Source organism: Heterodontus francisci, unplaced genomic scaffold (genome assembly GCF_036365525.1).
Source record: "Heterodontus francisci isolate sHetFra1 unplaced genomic scaffold, sHetFra1.hap1 HAP1_SCAFFOLD_484, whole genome shotgun sequence".
NCBI lineage: Eukaryota > Metazoa > Chordata > Chondrichthyes > Heterodontiformes > Heterodontidae > Heterodontus > Heterodontus francisci.
Genome location: NW_027141664.1, coordinates 72436 through 90513, shown reverse-complemented (window position 1 = coordinate 90513; position 18078 = coordinate 72436). Strand labels below are relative to the sequence as shown.

Genomic DNA, 18078 nt, shown 5'->3' with positions numbered 1-18078 from the left:
ACTGATGTTTGAAAGCAGTGTGTTAGTTACTGATGTTTGAAAGCACTGTGTTAGTTACTGATGTTTGAAAGCACTGTGTTAGTTACTGATGTTTGAAAGCACTGTGTTAGTTACTGATGTTTGAAAGCAATGTGTTAGTTACTGATGTTTGAAAGCAGTGTGTTAGTTACTGATGTTTGAAAGCAGTGTGTTAGTTACTGATGTTTGAAAGCAGTTCGTTAGTTACTGATGTTTGAAAGCAGTTCGTTAGTTACTGATGTTTGAAAGCAGTTCGTTAGTTACTGATGTTTGAAAGCAGTTCGTTAGTTACTGATGTTTGAAAGCAGTGTGTTAGTTACTGATGTTTGAAAGCAGTGCGTTAGTTACTGATGTTTGAAAGCACTGTGTTAGTTACTGATGTTTGAAAGCACTGTGTTAGTTACTGATGTTTGAAAGCACTGTGTTAGTTACTGATGTTTGAAAGCACTGTGTTAGTTACTGATGTTTGAAAGCAGTGTGTTAGTTACTGATGTTTGAAAGCAATGTGTTAGTTACTGATGTTTGAAAGCAATGTGTTAGTTACTGATGTTTGAAAGCAGTGCGTTAGTTACTGATGTTTGAAAGCAATGTGTTAGTTACTGATGTTTGAAAGCAGTGTGTTAGTTACTGATGTTTGAAAGCAGTGTGTTAGTTACTGATGTTTGAAAGCAGTGTGTTAGTTACTGATGTTTGAAAGCAGTGCGTTAGTTACTGATGTTTGAAAGCAGTGTGTTAGTTACTGATGTTTGAAAGCACCGTGTTAGTTACTGATGTTTGAAAGCAATGTGTTAGTTACTGATGTTTGAAAGCACTGTGTTAGTTACTGATGTTTGAAAGCAGTGTGTTAGTTACTGATGTTTGAAAGCAATGTGTTAGTTACTGATGTTTGAAAGCACTGTGTTAGTTACTGATGTTTGAAAGCAATGTGTTAGTTACTGATGTTTGAAAGCACTGTGTTAGTTACTGATGTTTGAAAGCAGTGCGTTAGTTACTGATGTTTGAAAGCACTGTGTTAGTTACTGATGTTTGAAAGCACTGTGTTAGTTACTGATGTTTGAAAGCACTGTGTTAGTTACTGATGTTTGAAAGCAGTGTGTTAGTTACTGATGTTTGAAAGCACTGTGTTAGTTACTGATGTTTGAAAGCAATGTGTTAGTTACTGATGTTTGAAAGCAGTGTGTTAGTTACTGATGTTTGAAAGCAGTTCGTTAGTTACTGATGTTTGAAAGCAGTTCGTTAGTTACTGATGTTTGAAAGCAGTTCGTTAGTTACTGATGTTTGAAAGCAGTGTGTTAGTTACTGATGTTTGAAAGCAGTGCGTTAGTTACTGATGTTTGAAAGCACTGTGTTAGTTACTGATGTTTGAAAGCACTGTGTTAGTTACTGATGTTTGAAAGCACTGTGTTAGTTACTGATGTTTGAAAGCACTGTGTTAGTTACTGATGTTTGAAAGCAGTGTGTTAGTTACTGATGTTTGAAAGCAATGTGTTAGTTACTGATGTTTGAAAGCACTGTGTTAGTTACTGATGTTTGAAAGCAATGTGTTAGTTACTGATGTTTGAAAGCAGTGCGTTAGTTACTGATGTTTGAAAGCAATGTGTTAGTTACTGATGTTTGAAAGCACCGTGTTAGTTACTGATGTTTGAAAGCAATGTGTTAGTTACTGATGTTTGAAAGCACTGTGTTAGTTACTGATGTTTGAAAGCAGTGTGTTAGTTACTGATGTTTGAAAGCAATGTGTTAGTTACTGATGTTTGAAAGCACTGTGTTAGTTACTGATGTTTGAAAGCAATGTGTTAGTTACTGATGTTTGAAAGCACTGTGTTAGTTACTGATGTTTGAAAGCAGTGCGTTAGTTACTGATGTTTGAAAGCACTGTGTTAGTTACTGATGTTTGAAAGCACTGTGTTAGTTACTGATGTTTGAAAGCACTGTGTTAGTTACTGATGTTTGAAAGCAAAGTGTTAGTTACTGATGTTTGAAAGCAGTGCGTTAGTTACTGATGTTTGAAAGCAGTGCGTTAGTTACTGATGTTTGAAAGCACTGTGTTAGTTACTGATGTTTGAAAGCACTGTGTTAGTTACTGATGTTTGAAAGCAGTGTGTTAGTTACTGATGTTTGAAAGCAGTGTGTTAGTTACTGATGTTTGAAAGCACTGTGTTAGTTACTGATGTTTGAAAGCAAAGTGTTAGTTACTGATGTTTGAAAGCACTGTGTTAGTTACTGATGTTTGAAAGCAGTGTGTTAGTTACTGATGTTTGAAAGCAGTGTGTTAGTTACTGATGTTTGAAAGCAGTGTGTCAGTTACTGATGTTTGAAAGCAGTGTGTTAGTTACTGATGTTTGAAAGCAAAGTGTTAGTTACTGATGTTTGAAAGCACTGTGTTAGTTACTGATGTTTGAAAGCACTGTGTTAGTTACTGATGTTTGAAAGCAAAGTGTTAGTTACTGATGTTTGAAAGCACTGTGTTAGTTACTGATGTTTGAAAGCAGTGTGTTAGTTACTGATGTTTGAAAGCAGTGTGTTAGTTACTGATGTTTGAAAGCAGTGTGTCAGTTACTGATGTTTGAAAGCAGTGTGTTAGTTACTGATGTTTGAAAGCAGTGTGTTAGTTACTGATGTTTGAAAGCAGTGTGTTAGTTACTGATGTTTGAAAGCAGTGTGTTAGTTACTGATGTTTGAAAGCACTGTGTTAGTTACTGATGTTTGAAAGCAAAGTGTTAGTTACTGATGTTTGAAAGCACTGTGTTAGTTACTGATGTTTGAAAGCAAAGTGTTAGTTACTGATGTTTGAAAGCAATGTGTTAGTTACTGATGTTTGAAAGCAATGTGTTAGTTACTGATGTTTGAAAGCAATGTGTTAGTTACTGATGTTTGAAAGCAGTGTGTTAGTTACTGATGTTTGAAAGCAGTGTGTTAGTTACTGATGTTTGAAAGCAGTGTGTTAGTTACTGATGTTTGAAAGCACTGTGTTAGTTACTGATGTTTGAAAGCAGTGTGTTAGTTACTGATGTTTGAAAGCAGTGTATTAGTTACTGATGTTTGAAAGCAGTGTGTTAGTTACTGATGTTTGAAAGCAGTGTGTTAGTTACTGATGTTTGAAAGCACTGTGTTAGTTACTGATGTTTGAAAGCACTGTGTTAGTTACTGATGTTTGAAAGCACTGTGTTAGTTACTGATGTTTGAAAGCACTGTGTTAGTTACTGATGTTTGAAAGCACTGTGTTAGTTACTGATGTTTGAAAGCACTGTGTTAGTTACTGATGTTTGAAAGCAGTGTGTTAGTTACTGATGTTTGAAAGCAATGTGTTAGTTACTGATGTTTGAAAGCAATGTGTTAGTTACTGATGTTTGAAAGCAGTGCGTTAGTTACTGATGTTTGAAAGCAGTGCGTTAGTTACTGATGTTTGAAAGCAATGTGTTAGTTACTGATGTTTGAAAGCAATGTGTTAGTTACTGATGTTTGAAAGCACTGTGTTAGTTACTGATGTTTGAAAGCAGTTCGTTAGTTACTGATGTTTGAAAGCACTGTGTTAGTTACTGATGTTTGAAAGCAGTGCGTTAGTTACTGATGTTTGAAAGCACTGTGTTAGTTACTGATGTTTGAAAGCAGTGCGTTAGTTACTGATGTTTGAAAGCAGTGCGTTAGTTACTGATGTTTGAAAGCAGTGCGTTAGTTACTGATGTTTGAAAGCAATGTGTTAGTTACTGATGTTTGAAAGCAGTGTGTTAGTTACTGATGTTTGAAAGCAGTGTGTTAGTTACTGATGTTTGAAAGCACTGTGTTAGTTACTGATGTTTGAAAGCACTGTGTTAGTTACTGATGTTTGAAAGCACTGTGTTAGTTACTGATGTTTGAAAGCAATGTGTTAGTTACTGATGTTTGAAAGCAGTGTGTTAGTTACTGATGTTTGAAAGCAGTTCGTTAGTTACTGATGTTTGAAAGCAATGTGTTAGTTACTGATGTTTGAAAGCACTGTGTTAGTTACTGATGTTTGAAAGCAGTTCGTTAGTTACTGATGTTTGAAAGCAGTGTGTTAGTTACTGATGTTTGAAAGCAGTGCGTTAGTTACTGATGTTTGAAAGCACTGTGTTAGTTACTGATGTTTGAAAGCACTGTGTTAGTTACTGATGTTTGAAAGCACTGTGTTAGTTACTGATGTTTGAAAGCACTGTGTTAGTTACTGATGTTTGAAAGCAGTGTGTTAGTTACTGATGTTTGAAAGCAATGTGTTAGTTACTGATGTTTGAAAGCAATGTGTTAGTTACTGATGTTTGAAAGCAGTGCGTTAGTTACTGATGTTTGAAAGCAATGTGTTAGTTACTGATGTTTGAAAGCAGTGTGTTAGTTACTGATGTTTGAAAGCAGTGTGTTAGTTACTGATGTTTGAAAGCAGTGTGTTAGTTACTGATGTTTGAAAGCAGTGCGTTAGTTACTGATGTTTGAAAGCAGTGTGTTAGTTACTGATGTTTGAAAGCACCGTGTTAGTTACTGATGTTTGAAAGCAATGTGTTAGTTACTGATGTTTGAAAGCACTGTGTTAGTTACTGATGTTTGAAAGCAGTGTGTTAGTTACTGATGTTTGAAAGCAATGTGTTAGTTACTGATGTTTGAAAGCACTGTGTTAGTTACTGATGTTTGAAAGCAATGTGTTAGTTACTGATGTTTGAAAGCACTGTGTTAGTTACTGATGTTTGAAAGCAGTGCGTTAGTTACTGATGTTTGAAAGCACTGTGTTAGTTACTGATGTTTGAAAGCACTGTGTTAGTTACTGATGTTTGAAAGCACTGTGTTAGTTACTGATGTTTGAAAGCAGTGTGTTAGTTACTGATGTTTGAAAGCACTGTGTTAGTTACTGATGTTTGAAAGCAATGTGTTAGTTACTGATGTTTGAAAGCAGTGTGTTAGTTACTGATGTTTGAAAGCAGTTCGTTAGTTACTGATGTTTGAAAGCAGTTCGTTAGTTACTGATGTTTGAAAGCAGTTCGTTAGTTACTGATGTTTGAAAGCAGTGTGTTAGTTACTGATGTTTGAAAGCAGTGCGTTAGTTACTGATGTTTGAAAGCACTGTGTTAGTTACTGATGTTTGAAAGCACTGTGTTAGTTACTGATGTTTGAAAGCACTGTGTTAGTTACTGATGTTTGAAAGCACTGTGTTAGTTACTGATGTTTGAAAGCAGTGTGTTAGTTACTGATGTTTGAAAGCAATGTGTTAGTTACTGATGTTTGAAAGCACTGTGTTAGTTACTGATGTTTGAAAGCAATGTGTTAGTTACTGATGTTTGAAAGCAGTGCGTTAGTTACTGATGTTTGAAAGCAATGTGTTAGTTACTGATGTTTGAAAGCACCGTGTTAGTTACTGATGTTTGAAAGCAATGTGTTAGTTACTGATGTTTGAAAGCACTGTGTTAGTTACTGATGTTTGAAAGCAGTGTGTTAGTTACTGATGTTTGAAAGCAATGTGTTAGTTACTGATGTTTGAAAGCACTGTGTTAGTTACTGATGTTTGAAAGCAATGTGTTAGTTACTGATGTTTGAAAGCACTGTGTTAGTTACTGATGTTTGAAAGCAGTGCGTTAGTTACTGATGTTTGAAAGCACTGTGTTAGTTACTGATGTTTGAAAGCACTGTGTTAGTTACTGATGTTTGAAAGCAGTGCGTTAGTTACTGATGTTTGAAAGCAGTGCGTTAGTTACTGATGTTTGAAAGCAGTGCGTTAGTTACTGATGTTTGAAAGCACTGTGTTAGTTACTGATGTTTGAAAGCACTGTGTTAGTTACTGATGTTTGAAAGCAGTGTGTTAGTTACTGATGTTTGAAAGCAGTGTGTTAGTTACTGATGTTTGAAAGCACTGTGTTAGTTACTGATGTTTGAAAGCAAAGTGTTAGTTACTGATGTTTGAAAGCACTGTGTTAGTTACTGATGTTTGAAAGCAGTGTGTTAGTTACTGATGTTTGAAAGCAGTGTGTTAGTTACTGATGTTTGAAAGCAGTGTGTCAGTTACTGATGTTTGAAAGCAGTGTGTTAGTTACTGATGTTTGAAAGCAAAGTGTTAGTTACTGATGTTTGAAAGCACTGTGTTAGTTACTGATGTTTGAAAGCACTGTGTTAGTTACTGATGTTTGAAAGCAAAGTGTTAGTTACTGATGTTTGAAAGCACTGTGTTAGTTACTGATGTTTGAAAGCAGTGTGTTAGTTACTGATGTTTGAAAGCAGTGTGTTAGTTACTGATGTTTGAAAGCAGTGTGTCAGTTACTGATGTTTGAAAGCAGTGTGTTAGTTACTGATGTTTGAAAGCAGTGTGTTAGTTACTGATGTTTGAAAGCAGTGTGTTAGTTACTGATGTTTGAAAGCAGTGTGTTAGTTACTGATGTTTGAAAGCACTGTGTTAGTTACTGATGTTTGAAAGCAAAGTGTTAGTTACTGATGTTTGAAAGCACTGTGTTAGTTACTGATGTTTGAAAGCAAAGTGTTAGTTACTGATGTTTGAAAGCAATGTGTTAGTTACTGATGTTTGAAAGCAATGTGTTAGTTACTGATGTTTGAAAGCAATGTGTTAGTTACTGATGTTTGAAAGCAGTGTGTTAGTTACTGATGTTTGAAAGCAGTGTGTTAGTTACTGATGTTTGAAAGCACTGTGTTAGTTACTGATGTTTGAAAGCAGTGTGTTAGTTACTGATGTTTGAAAGCACTGTGTTAGTTACTGATGTTTGAAAGCAGTGTGTTAGTTACTGATGTTTGAAAGCACTGTGTTAGTTACTGATGTTTGAAAGCAGTGTGTTAGTTACTGATGTTTGAAAGCAGTGTATTAGTTACTGATGTTTGAAAGCAGTGTGTTAGTTACTGATGTTTGAAAGCAGTGTGTTAGTTACTGATGTTTGAAAGCACTGTGTTAGTTACTGATGTTTGAAAGCACTGTGTTAGTTACTGATGTTTGAAAGCACTGTGTTAGTTACTGATGTTTGAAAGCACTGTGTTAGTTACTGATGTTTGAAAGCACTGTGTTAGTTACTGATGTTTGAAAGCACTGTGTTAGTTACTGATGTTTGAAAGCAGTGTGTTAGTTACTGATGTTTGAAAGCAATGTGTTAGTTACTGATGTTTGAAAGCAATGTGTTAGTTACTGATGTTTGAAAGCAGTGCGTTAGTTACTGATGTTTGAAAGCAGTGCGTTAGTTACTGATGTTTGAAAGCAATGTGTTAGTTACTGATGTTTGAAAGCAATGTGTTAGTTACTGATGTTTGAAAGCACTGTGTTAGTTACTGATGTTTGAAAGCAGTTCGTTAGTTACTGATGTTTGAAAGCACTGTGTTAGTTACTGATGTTTGAAAGCAGTGCGTTAGTTACTGATGTTTGAAAGCACTGTGTTAGTTACTGATGTTTGAAAGCAGTGCGTTAGTTACTGATGTTTGAAAGCAGTGCGTTAGTTACTGATGTTTGAAAGCAGTGCGTTAGTTACTGATGTTTGAAAGCAATGTGTTAGTTACTGATGTTTGAAAGCAGTGTGTTAGTTACTGATGTTTGAAAGCAGTGTGTTAGTTACTGATGTTTGAAAGCACTGTGTTAGTTACTGATGTTTGAAAGCACTGTGTTAGTTACTGATGTTTGAAAGCACTGTGTTAGTTACTGATGTTTGAAAGCAATGTGTTAGTTACTGATGTTTGAAAGCAGTGTGTTAGTTACTGATGTTTGAAAGCAGTTCGTTAGTTACTGATGTTTGAAAGCAGTTCGTTAGTTACTGATGTTTGAAAGCAGTGCGTTAGTTACTGATGTTTGAAAGCACTGTGTTAGTTACTGATGTTTGAAAGCACTGTGTTAGTTACTGATGTTTGAAAGCACTGTGTTAGTTACTGATGTTTGAAAGCACTGTGTTAGTTACTGATGTTTGAAAGCAGTGTGTTAGTTACTGATGTTTGAAAGCAATGTGTTAGTTACTGATGTTTGAAAGCAATGTGTTAGTTACTGATGTTTGAAAGCAGTGCGTTAGTTACTGATGTTTGAAAGCAGTGCGTTAGTTACTGATGTTTGAAAGCAATGTGTTAGTTACTGATGTTTGAAAGCACTGTGTTAGTTACTGATGTTTGAAAGCAGTGCGTTAGTTACTGATGTTTGAAAGCAATGTCTTAGTTACTGATGTTTGAAAGCACTGTGTTAGTTACTGATGTTTGAAAGCAGTTCGTTAGTTACTGATGTTTGAAAGCACTGTGTTAGTTACTGATGTTTGAAAGCAGTGCGTTAGTTACTGATGTTTGAAAGCACTGTGTTAGTTACTGATGTTTGAAAGCAGTGCGTTAGTTACTGATGTTTGAAAGCAGTGCGTTAGTTACTGATGTTTGAAAGCAGTGCGTTAGTTACTGATGTTTGAAAGCAGTGTGTTAGTTACTGATGTTTGAAAGCGATGTGTTAGTTACTGATGTTTGAAAGCACTGTGTTAGTTACTGATGTTTGAAAGCAGTGTGTTAGTTACTGATGTTTGAAAGCAGTGTGTTAGCTACTGATGTTTGAAAGCAGTGCGTTAGTTACTGATGTTTGAAAGCAGTGTGTTAGTTACTGATGTTTGAAAGCAATGTGTTAGTTACTGATGTTTGAAAGCACTGTGTTAGTTACTGATGTTTGAAAGCAGTGTGTTAGTTACTGATGTTTGAAAGCAATGTGTCAGTTCCTGATGTTTGAAAGCAGTGTGTTAGTTACTGATGTTTGAAAGCAGTGTGTTAGTTAATGATGTTTGAAAGCAGTGTGTTAGTTACTGATGTTTGAAAGCACTGTGTTAGTTACTGATGTTTGAAAGCAGTGTGTTAGTTACTGATGTTTGAAAGCAATGTGTTAGTTACTGATGTTTGAAAGCACTGTGTTAGTTACTGATGTTTGAAAGCAGTGTGTTAGTTACTGATGTTTGAAAGCAGTGTGTTAGTTACTGATGTTTGAAAGCAGTGTGTTAGTTACTGATGTTTGAAAGCAGTGTGTTAGTTACTGATGTTTGAAAGCAGTGTGTTAGTTACTGATGTTTGAAAGCAGTGCGTTAGTTACTGATGTTTGAAAGCACTGTGTTAGTTACTGATGTTTGAAAGCACTGTGTTAGTTACTGATGTTTGAAAGCAGTGTGTTAGTTACTGATGTTTGAAAGCAGTGTGTTAGTTACTGATGTTTGAAAGCACTGTGTTAGTTACTGATGTTTGAAAGCACTGTGTTAGTTACTGATGTTTGAAAGCACTGTGTTAGTTACTGATGTTTGAAAGCAGTGTGTTAGTTACTGATGTTTGAAAGCAGTGTGTTAGTTACTGATGTTTGAAAGCAGTGTGTTAGTTACTGATGTTTGAAAGCAGTGTGTTAGTTACTGATGTTTGAAAGCAGTGTGTTAGTTACTGATGTTTGAAAGCAGTGCGTTAGTTACTGATGTTTGAAAGCAATGTGTTAGTTACTGATGTTTGAAAGCACTGTGTTAGTTACTGATGTTTGAAAGCAGTGTGTTAGTTACTGATGTTTGAAAGCAATGTGTCAGTTCCTGATATTTGAAAGCAGTGTGTTAGTTACTGATGTTTGAAAGCAGTGTGTTAGTTAATGATGTTTGAAAGCAGTGTGTTAGTTACTGATGTTTGAAAGCAGTGTGTTAGTTACTGATGTTTGAAAGCAATGTGTTAGTTACTGATGTTTGAAAGCAGTGCGTTAGTTACTGATGTTTGAAAGCACTGTGTTAGTTACTGATGTTTGAAAGCAAAGTGTTAGTTACTGATGTTTGAAAGCACTGTGTTAGTTACTGATGTTTGAAAGCAGTGTGTTAGTTACTGATGTTTGAAAGCACTGTGTTAGTTACTGATGTTTGAAAGCACTGTGTTAGTTACTGATGTTTGAAAGCAAAGTGTTAGTTACTGATGTTTGAAAGCAATGTGTTAGTTACTGATGTTTGAAAGCAAAGTGTTAGTTACTGATGTTTGAAAGCACTGTGTTAGTTACTGATGTTTGAAAGCAGTGTGTTAGTTACTGATGTTTGAAAGCAAAGTGTTAGTTACTGATGTTTGAAAGCACTGTGTTAGTTACTGATGTTTGAAAGCACTGTGTTAGTTACTGATGTTTGAAAGCAGTGTGTTAGTTACTGATGTTTGAAAGCAATGTGTTAGTTACTGATGTTTGAAAGCACTGTGTTAGTTACTGATGTTTGAAAGCAAAGTGTTAGTTACTGATGTTTGAAAGCACTGTGTTAGTTACTGATGTTTGAAAGCAATGTGTTAGTTACTGATGTTTGAAAGCACTGTGTTAGTTACTGATGTTTGAAAGCAAAGTGTTAGTTACTGATGTTTGAAAGCAGTGTGTTAGTTACTGATGTTTGAAAGCAATGTGTTAGTTACTGATGTTTGAAAGCAGTGTGTTAGTTACTGATGTTTGAAAGCAGTGTGTTAGTTACTGATGTTTGAAAGCACCGTGTTAGTTACTGATGTTTGAAAGCAAAGTGTTAGTTACTGATGTTTGAAAGCACTGTGTTAGTTACTGATGTTTGAAAGCAATGTGTTAGTTACTGATGTTTGAAAGCAGTGCGTTAGTTACTGATGTTTGAAAGCAGTGTGTTAGTTACTGATGTTTGAAAGCAATGTGTTAGTTACTGATGTTTGAAAGCAGTGTGTTAGTTACTGATGTTTGAAAGCAGTGTGTTAGTTAATGATGTTTGAAAGCAATGTGTTAGTTACTGATGTTTGAAAGCACTGTGTTAGTTACTGATGTTTGAAAGCAATGTGTTAGTTACTGATGTTTGAAAGCAGTGTGTTAGTTACTGATGTTTGAAAGCAATGTGTTAGTTACTGATGTTTGAAAGCACTGTGTTAGTTACTGATGTTTGAAAGCAGTGTGTTAGTTACTGATGTTTGAAAGCAATGTGTTAGTTACTGATGTTTGAAAGCAGTGCGTTAGTTACTGATGTTTGAAAGCAATGTGTTAGTTACTGATGTTTGAAAGCACTGTGTTAGTTACTGATGTTTGAAAGCAGTGCGTTAGTTACTGATGTTTGAAAGCAATGTGTTAGTTACTGATGTTTGAAAGCACTGTGTTAGTTACTGATGTTTGAAAGCAGTGTGTTAGTTACTGATGTTTGAAAGCAATGTGTTAGTTACTGATGTTTGAAAGCAATGTGTTAGTTACTGATGTTTGAAAGCACTGTGTTAGTTACTGATGTTTGAAAGCAGTGTGTTAGTTCCTGATGTTTGAAAGCAATGTGTTAGTTACTGATGTTTGAAAGCAGTGCGTTAGTTACTGATGTTTGAAAGCAGTGTGTTAGTTACTGATGTTTGAAAGCACTGTGTTAGTTACTGATGTTTGAAAGCACTGTGTTAGTTACTGATGTTTGAAAGCAGTGTATTAGTTACTGATGTTTGAAAGCACTGTGTTAGTTACTGATGTTTGAAAGCACTGTGTTAGCTACTGATGTTTGAAAGCAGTGTGTTAGTTACTGATGTTTGAAAGCACTGTGTTAGTTACTGATGTTTGAAAGCAGTGTGTTAGTTACTGATGTTTGAAAGCAGTGTGTTAGTTACTGATGTTTGAAAGCACTGTGTTAGTTACTGATGTTTGAAAGCACTGTGTTAGTTACTGATGTTTGAAAGCAGTGTGTTAGTTACTGATGTTTGAAAGCAGTGTGTTAGTTACTGATGTTTGAAAGCACTGTGTTAGTTACTGATGTTTGAAAGCACTGTGTTAGTTACTGATGTTTGAAAGCAGTGTGTTAGTTACTGATGTTTGAAGGCAATGTGTTAGTTACTGATGTTTGAAAGCACTGTGTTAGTTACTGATGTTTGAAAGCAGTGTGTTAGTTACTGATGTTTGAAAGCACTGTGTTAGTTACTGATGTTTGAAAGCAGTGTGTTAGTTACTGATGTTTGAAGGCACTGTTAGTTACTGATGTTTGAAAGCACTGTGTTAGTTACTGATGTTTGAAAGCAGTGTGTTAGTTACTGATGTTTGAAGGCACTGTGTTAGTTACTGATGTTTGAAAGCACTGTGTTAGTTACTGATGTTTGAAAGCAGTGTGTTAGTTACTGATGTTTGAAAGCAGTGTGTTAGTTCCTGATGTTTGAAAGCAGTGTGTTAGTTACTGATGTTTGAAAGCAGTGTGTTAGTTACTGATGTTTGAAAGCAGTGTGTTAGTTACTGATGTTTGAAAGCACTGTGTTAGTTACTGATGTTTGAAAGCAGTGCGTTAGTTACTGATGTTTGAAAGCAATGTGTCAGTTACTGATGTTTGAAAGCACTGTGTTAGTTACTGATGTTTGAAAGCAGTGTGTTAGTTACTGATGTTTGAAAGCAGTGTGTTAGTTACTGATGTTTGAAGGCACTGTGTTAGTTACTGATGTTTGAAAGCACTGTGTTAGTTACTGATGTTTGAAAGCAGTGTGTTAGTTACTGATGTTTGAAAGCAGTGTGTTAGTTACTGATGTTTGAAAGCAGTGTGTTAGTTACTGATGTTTGAAAGCAGTGTGTTAGTTACTGATGTTTGAAAGCAGTGTGTTCGTTACTGATGTTTGAAAGCAGTGCGTTAGTTACTGATGTTTGAAAGCAGTGCGTTAGTTACTGATGTTTGAAAGCAATGCGTTAGTTACTGATGTTTGAAAGCAGTGTGTTAGTTACTGATGTTTGAAAGCCCTGTGTTAGTTACTGATGTTTGAAAGCACTGTGTTAGCTACTGATGTTTGAAAGCAATGCGTTAGTTACTGATGTTTGAAAGCAGTGCGTTAGTTACTGATGTTTGAAAGCAGTGCGTTAGTTACTGATGTTTGAAAGCAGTGCGTTAGTTACTGATGTTTGAAAGCAGTGCGTTAGTTACTGATGTTTGAAAGCAGTGCGTTAGTTACTGATGTTTGAAAGCAGTGCGTTAGTTACTGATGTTTGAAAGCAGTGCGTTAGTTACTGATGTTTGAAAGCAGTGTGTTAGTTACTGATGTTTGAAAGCAGTGTGTTAGTTACTGATGTTTGAAAGCAGTGTGTTAGTTACTGATGTTTGAAAGCAGTGTTTTAGTTACTGATGTTTGAAAGCAGTGTGTTAGTTACTGATGTTTGAAAGCACTGTGTTAGTTACTGATGTTTGAAAGCAGTGTGTTAGTTACTGATGTTTGAAAGCAGTGTGTTAGTTACTGATGTTTGAAAGCAGTGTGTTAGTTACTGATGTTTGAAAGCAATGTGTTAGTTACTGATGTTTGAAAGCAGTGTGTTAGTTACTGATGTTTGAAAGCAGTGTGTTAGTTACTGATGTTTGAAAGCAGTGTGTTAGTTACTGATGTTTGAAAGCACTGTGTTAGTTACTGATGTTTGAAAGCAGTGTGTTAGTTACTGATGTTTGAAAGCAGTGTGTTAGTTACTGATGTTTGAAAGCACTGTGTTAGTTACTGATGTTTGAAAGCAGTGTGTTAGTTAGTGATGTTTGAAAGCAGTGTGTTAGTTACTGATGTTTGAAAGCAGTGTGTTAGTTACTGATGTTTGAAAGCACTGTGTTAGTTACTGATGTTTGAAAGCACTGTGTTAGTTACTGATGTTTGAAAGCACTGTGTTAGTTACTGATGTTTGAAAGCAGTGTGTTAGTTACTGATGTTTGAAAGCAGTGTGTTAGTTACTGATGTTTGAAAGCAGTGTGTTAGTTACTGATGTTTGAAAGCAATGTGTTAGTTACTGATGTTTGAAAGCAATGTGTTAGTTACTGGTGTTTGAAAGCAATGTGTTAGTTGCTGATGTTTGAAAGCACCTTGTTAGTTAATGGAACCTGCAGTTATTGTGTTTTAAAAAGCAAATTGTCTTATTTCAGATGGGCAGTCAAAGAAGATCTGCAGAGCTGGTTGGTGAGGCACAGGAATTGGATGAATATTATGAGTGTCCACTGTACAGGACCTCACGGCGAGCTGGGACCCTCTCATCCACTGGTCACTCCACCAACTTTGTAATCGCTGTCAATCTGCCCACCCTTTTGCCTCCGAATCACTGGGTGTCACGTGGGGTGGCACTGCTGTGCCAGCTGGATGACTGACCTTCCCTTCCTTTCAATAGAAGCTGCTGGCATTCCTCAGAATTCCCGTCCCCCTACAGTATTCAGGGATCCAAAATCCATGCTTAATCCCTTTTCATTCCAATTTTATAAAGCCCAGTCCTAATCCCAAATCCCACCCCCCATTGACTCCCATTTTAACAACATTAAATCACACTAGAATTTCAATGTTCCACTCTCATTGGCTCCCATTTTCACAATTGTAATCCATCCCTGGAATTCCAAAATACCACTCCCATTGACTCCATTTTACCAATTTCTGTCCTTCCCTGCAATTCCGATATTTCATTCCCATTGACTCCACTTTACCAATATCAATCCATCCCTGGAATTCCAAAATACCTCTCCCATTGACTCCATTTTACCAATTTCTGTCCTTCCCTGCAATTCCGATATTTCACTCCCATTGACTCCACTTTACCAATATCAATCCATCCCTGGAATTCCAATTTTCCACTCCCATTGACTCCGATTTTACCAATTTCAATATCCGCATAACTTCAGTATTCTATTGGTATTCACTCCCATTTTATCAATCTCAATCTTTCCCTGGAAATATTCCATTCCAGTTGACTTCCAATTTCCAATCTCAATACACCCATAATTTCAGTATACCGTTCCCATTGATTCACATTCTATCAATCCCAATCCAAACCTGGAATTCCAATATTCCACTCTATTGTCTTCCTTTCACCAATCTCAAGACACAATGGAATTCCTCAATGCCATTCCCATTAACACCCTTTCACCAATTTCAAGACACACTGGAATTCCCGTATGCCATTCCCACTGACTCCCTTTCACCAATCTCAGGACACACTGGAATTCCCATATGCCATTCCCATTGACTCCCCTTCACCAATCCCAATACACACCGGAACTCCCGTATGCCATTGCCATTGACTCCATTTCACCAATCCCAATACACACCGGAACTCCCATATGCCATTGTCATTGACTCCCCTTCACCAATCCCAATACACACCGGAATTCCTATATGCCATTCACATTGACTCCATTTCACCAATCCCAATACACACCGGAATTCCTTTATGCCATTCCCATTGACAGCATTTCATCAATCCCAATACACACTGGAATTCCTATATGCCATTCCCACTGACTCCCTTTCACCAATCTCAGGACACACTGGAATTCCCATATGCCATTCCCATTGACTCCATTTCACCAATCCCAATACACACCGGAACTCCCGTATGCCATTGCCATTGACTCCATTTCACCAATCCCAATACACACTGGAATTCCCATATGCCATTCCCATTGACTCCATTTCACCAATCCCAATGGACACTGGAATTCCCATTTGCCATTCCCATTGACTCCATTTCACCAATCCCAATGGACACTGTAATTCCCATTTGCCATCCCCATTGACACCATTTCACCAATCCCAATGGACACTGGAATTCCTATATTCCATTCCCATTGACTCCCTTTCACCAATCCCAATACACACTGGAATTCCTATATTCCATTCCCATTGACTCCCTTTCACCAATCTCAAGATATACAGGAATTCCTATATGCCATTCCCATTGACTCCATTTCACCAATGCCAATACACACTGGAATTCCTATATTCCATTCCCATTGACTCCCTTTCACCAATCTCAAGATACACTGGAATTCCTATATGCCATTCCCATTGACTCCATTTCACCAATCCCAATACACACTGGAATTCCTATATTCCATTCCCATTGACACCATTTCACCAATGCCAATACACACTGCAATTCCTCTATGCCATTCCCATTGTCTCCCTTTCACCAATCTCAAGATATACTGGAATTCCTATATGCCATTCCCATTGACTCCATTTCTCCAATCCCAATACACACTGGAATTCCTATATTCCATTCCCATTGACTCCCTTTCACCAATGCCAATACACACTGGAATTCCTATATTCCATTCCCATTGACTCCCTTTCACCAATCCCAATACACACTGGAATTCCCATATGCCAATCCCATTGACTCCATTTCACCAATCCCAATGGACACTGTAATTCCCATTTGCCATCCCCATTGACTCCCTTTCACCAATGCCAATACACACTGGAATTCCTATATTCCATCCCCATTGACACCATTTCACCAATGCCAATACACGCTGGAATTCCTATATTCCATTCCCGTTGACTCCCTTTCACCAATCTCAAGATACACTGGAATTCCTATATGCCATTCCCATTGACTCCATTTCACCAATCCCAATACACACTGGAATTCCTATATTCCATTCCCGTTGACTCCCTTTCACCAATCTCAAGATACACTGGAATTCCTCTATGCCATTCCCATTGTCTCCCTTTCACCAATCTCAAGATATACTGGAATTCCTATATGCCATTCCCATTGTCTCCCTTTCACCAATCTCAAGATATACTGGAATTCCTATATTCCATTCCCATTGACTCCATTTCACCAATGCCAATACACACTGGAATTCCTATATGCCATTCCCATTGACTCCCTTTCACCAATCCCAATAGACACTGGAATTACTATATGCCATTCCCATTGACTCCCTTTCACCAATCCCAATACACACTGGAATTCCTATATGCCATTCCCATTGACTCCCTTTCACCAATCCCAATAGACACTGGAATTCCTATATTCCATTCCCATTGACTCCCTTTCACCAATGCCAATACACACTGGAATTCCTATATGCCATTCCCATTGACTCCCTTTCACCAATCCCAATAGACACTGGAATTCCTATATTCCATTCCCATTGACTCCCTTTCACCAATCCCAATAGACACTGGAATTCCTATATGCCATTCCCATTGACTCCCTTTCACCAATCCCAATAGACACTGGAATTCCTATATGCCATTCCCATTGACACCATTTCACCAATCCCAATACACACTGCAATTCCTATATTCCATTCCAGTTGACACCATTTCATTAATCCCAATACCCTGGAAGTCCAATGTTCCACTCCACATTGACTCCCATTTTATCAATCTCCATACACACTGGAATTCCAATATTCCAGTCCTATTGACTCCCATTTTACCAATCACAATCCATCCATGGAATCCAGTATTTCACTCCCATTTTATTAATTACATCCATCCCTGGATTTCCAGTATTCCACTCCTTGAGTCCATTTTATCAACCTCAATCCATCCCTGGAATTCCAATATTCCACTCCCATTGACTCCCATTTTAGCTATCTCAATACACCCAGAATTCCTATATTCCATTCCTATTGGCTGCCACTTTTGTAAAGACATGTCAAGATTGGATATTTTCTGGCCATGAATACTGGTGGGGAAGCAGAACTGGGCTTGGTGCCTGTAACATACTCTCAGAGGCATTTGTGTGTTTGAGATTGTCCATATGGGTAGCTTCTGTGTGCCCTGCTCCCCTCACAAGTTGCTGCACAACTACCTATCCGAGGAGTTTAGTTGAGATGTTTTAAAAGATGTCAACATATTTCCAACGCTTGGACTTTGTTTAATTAAAAAATACAGTTGGACTTTCTCAGCTTCTTACAATTTCTAATAATTTGCATCCCACCCCCTATTTAGATCTACATTCCTGTTCAAAACTGTCAGCAAAGTTGGGGATGTGCAAGAGGCCAAAATTGGAAGAGTGCAGAGATCTCGGAGGGTGGTAGGGCTGGAGGAAGTTACAGAGAAAGGGATGGGTTGAGGCTATGGAGAGATTTGAAAACAAGGATGCCATTTCTGAATGGGTGGGGTAGATGCCAAACCTGCTAAAGGGAACAAGTGTGAAGCTGCAGGGCAGAGGTCAGTGCATCACACAATTGTCACAACACTTAAATCCACTGTCAATGTGAGTCAGATTCCACAGAATAAAATATTGATGCTGTAACTATTCACACTCAAGCAGAAAGAACTGGTGAAATTGCAATACAATCGTGTAAAAACAGAGCACAGCAAAACCAGGAGCTTCAAATACAACAATAATTAAAAAGGCTAAAGGGACCTTGGCCTTTGTCTCAGCGGGCTGGAATACCAAAGGGTGAAAGTTAT

General features: G+C 37.3%; 1 protein-coding gene across 1 annotated transcript in view; it reads left to right on the top strand.

The window, feature by feature from the left end:
• The window catches only part of LOC137364330 (dynein axonemal heavy chain 6-like), a 1069890-nt gene extending 1052344 nt beyond the window's left edge, over positions 1-17546 (top strand). The window contains exon 37 of the mRNA XM_068027612.1: positions 13797-17546. Coding sequence (XP_067883713.1) covers positions 13797-14015 — 219 coding nt within the window. The 3' untranslated portion in view covers positions 14016-17546. The remainder of the gene's footprint in view (positions 1-13796) is intronic.
• The last annotated feature ends 532 nt before the right edge of the window (positions 17547-18078 follow it).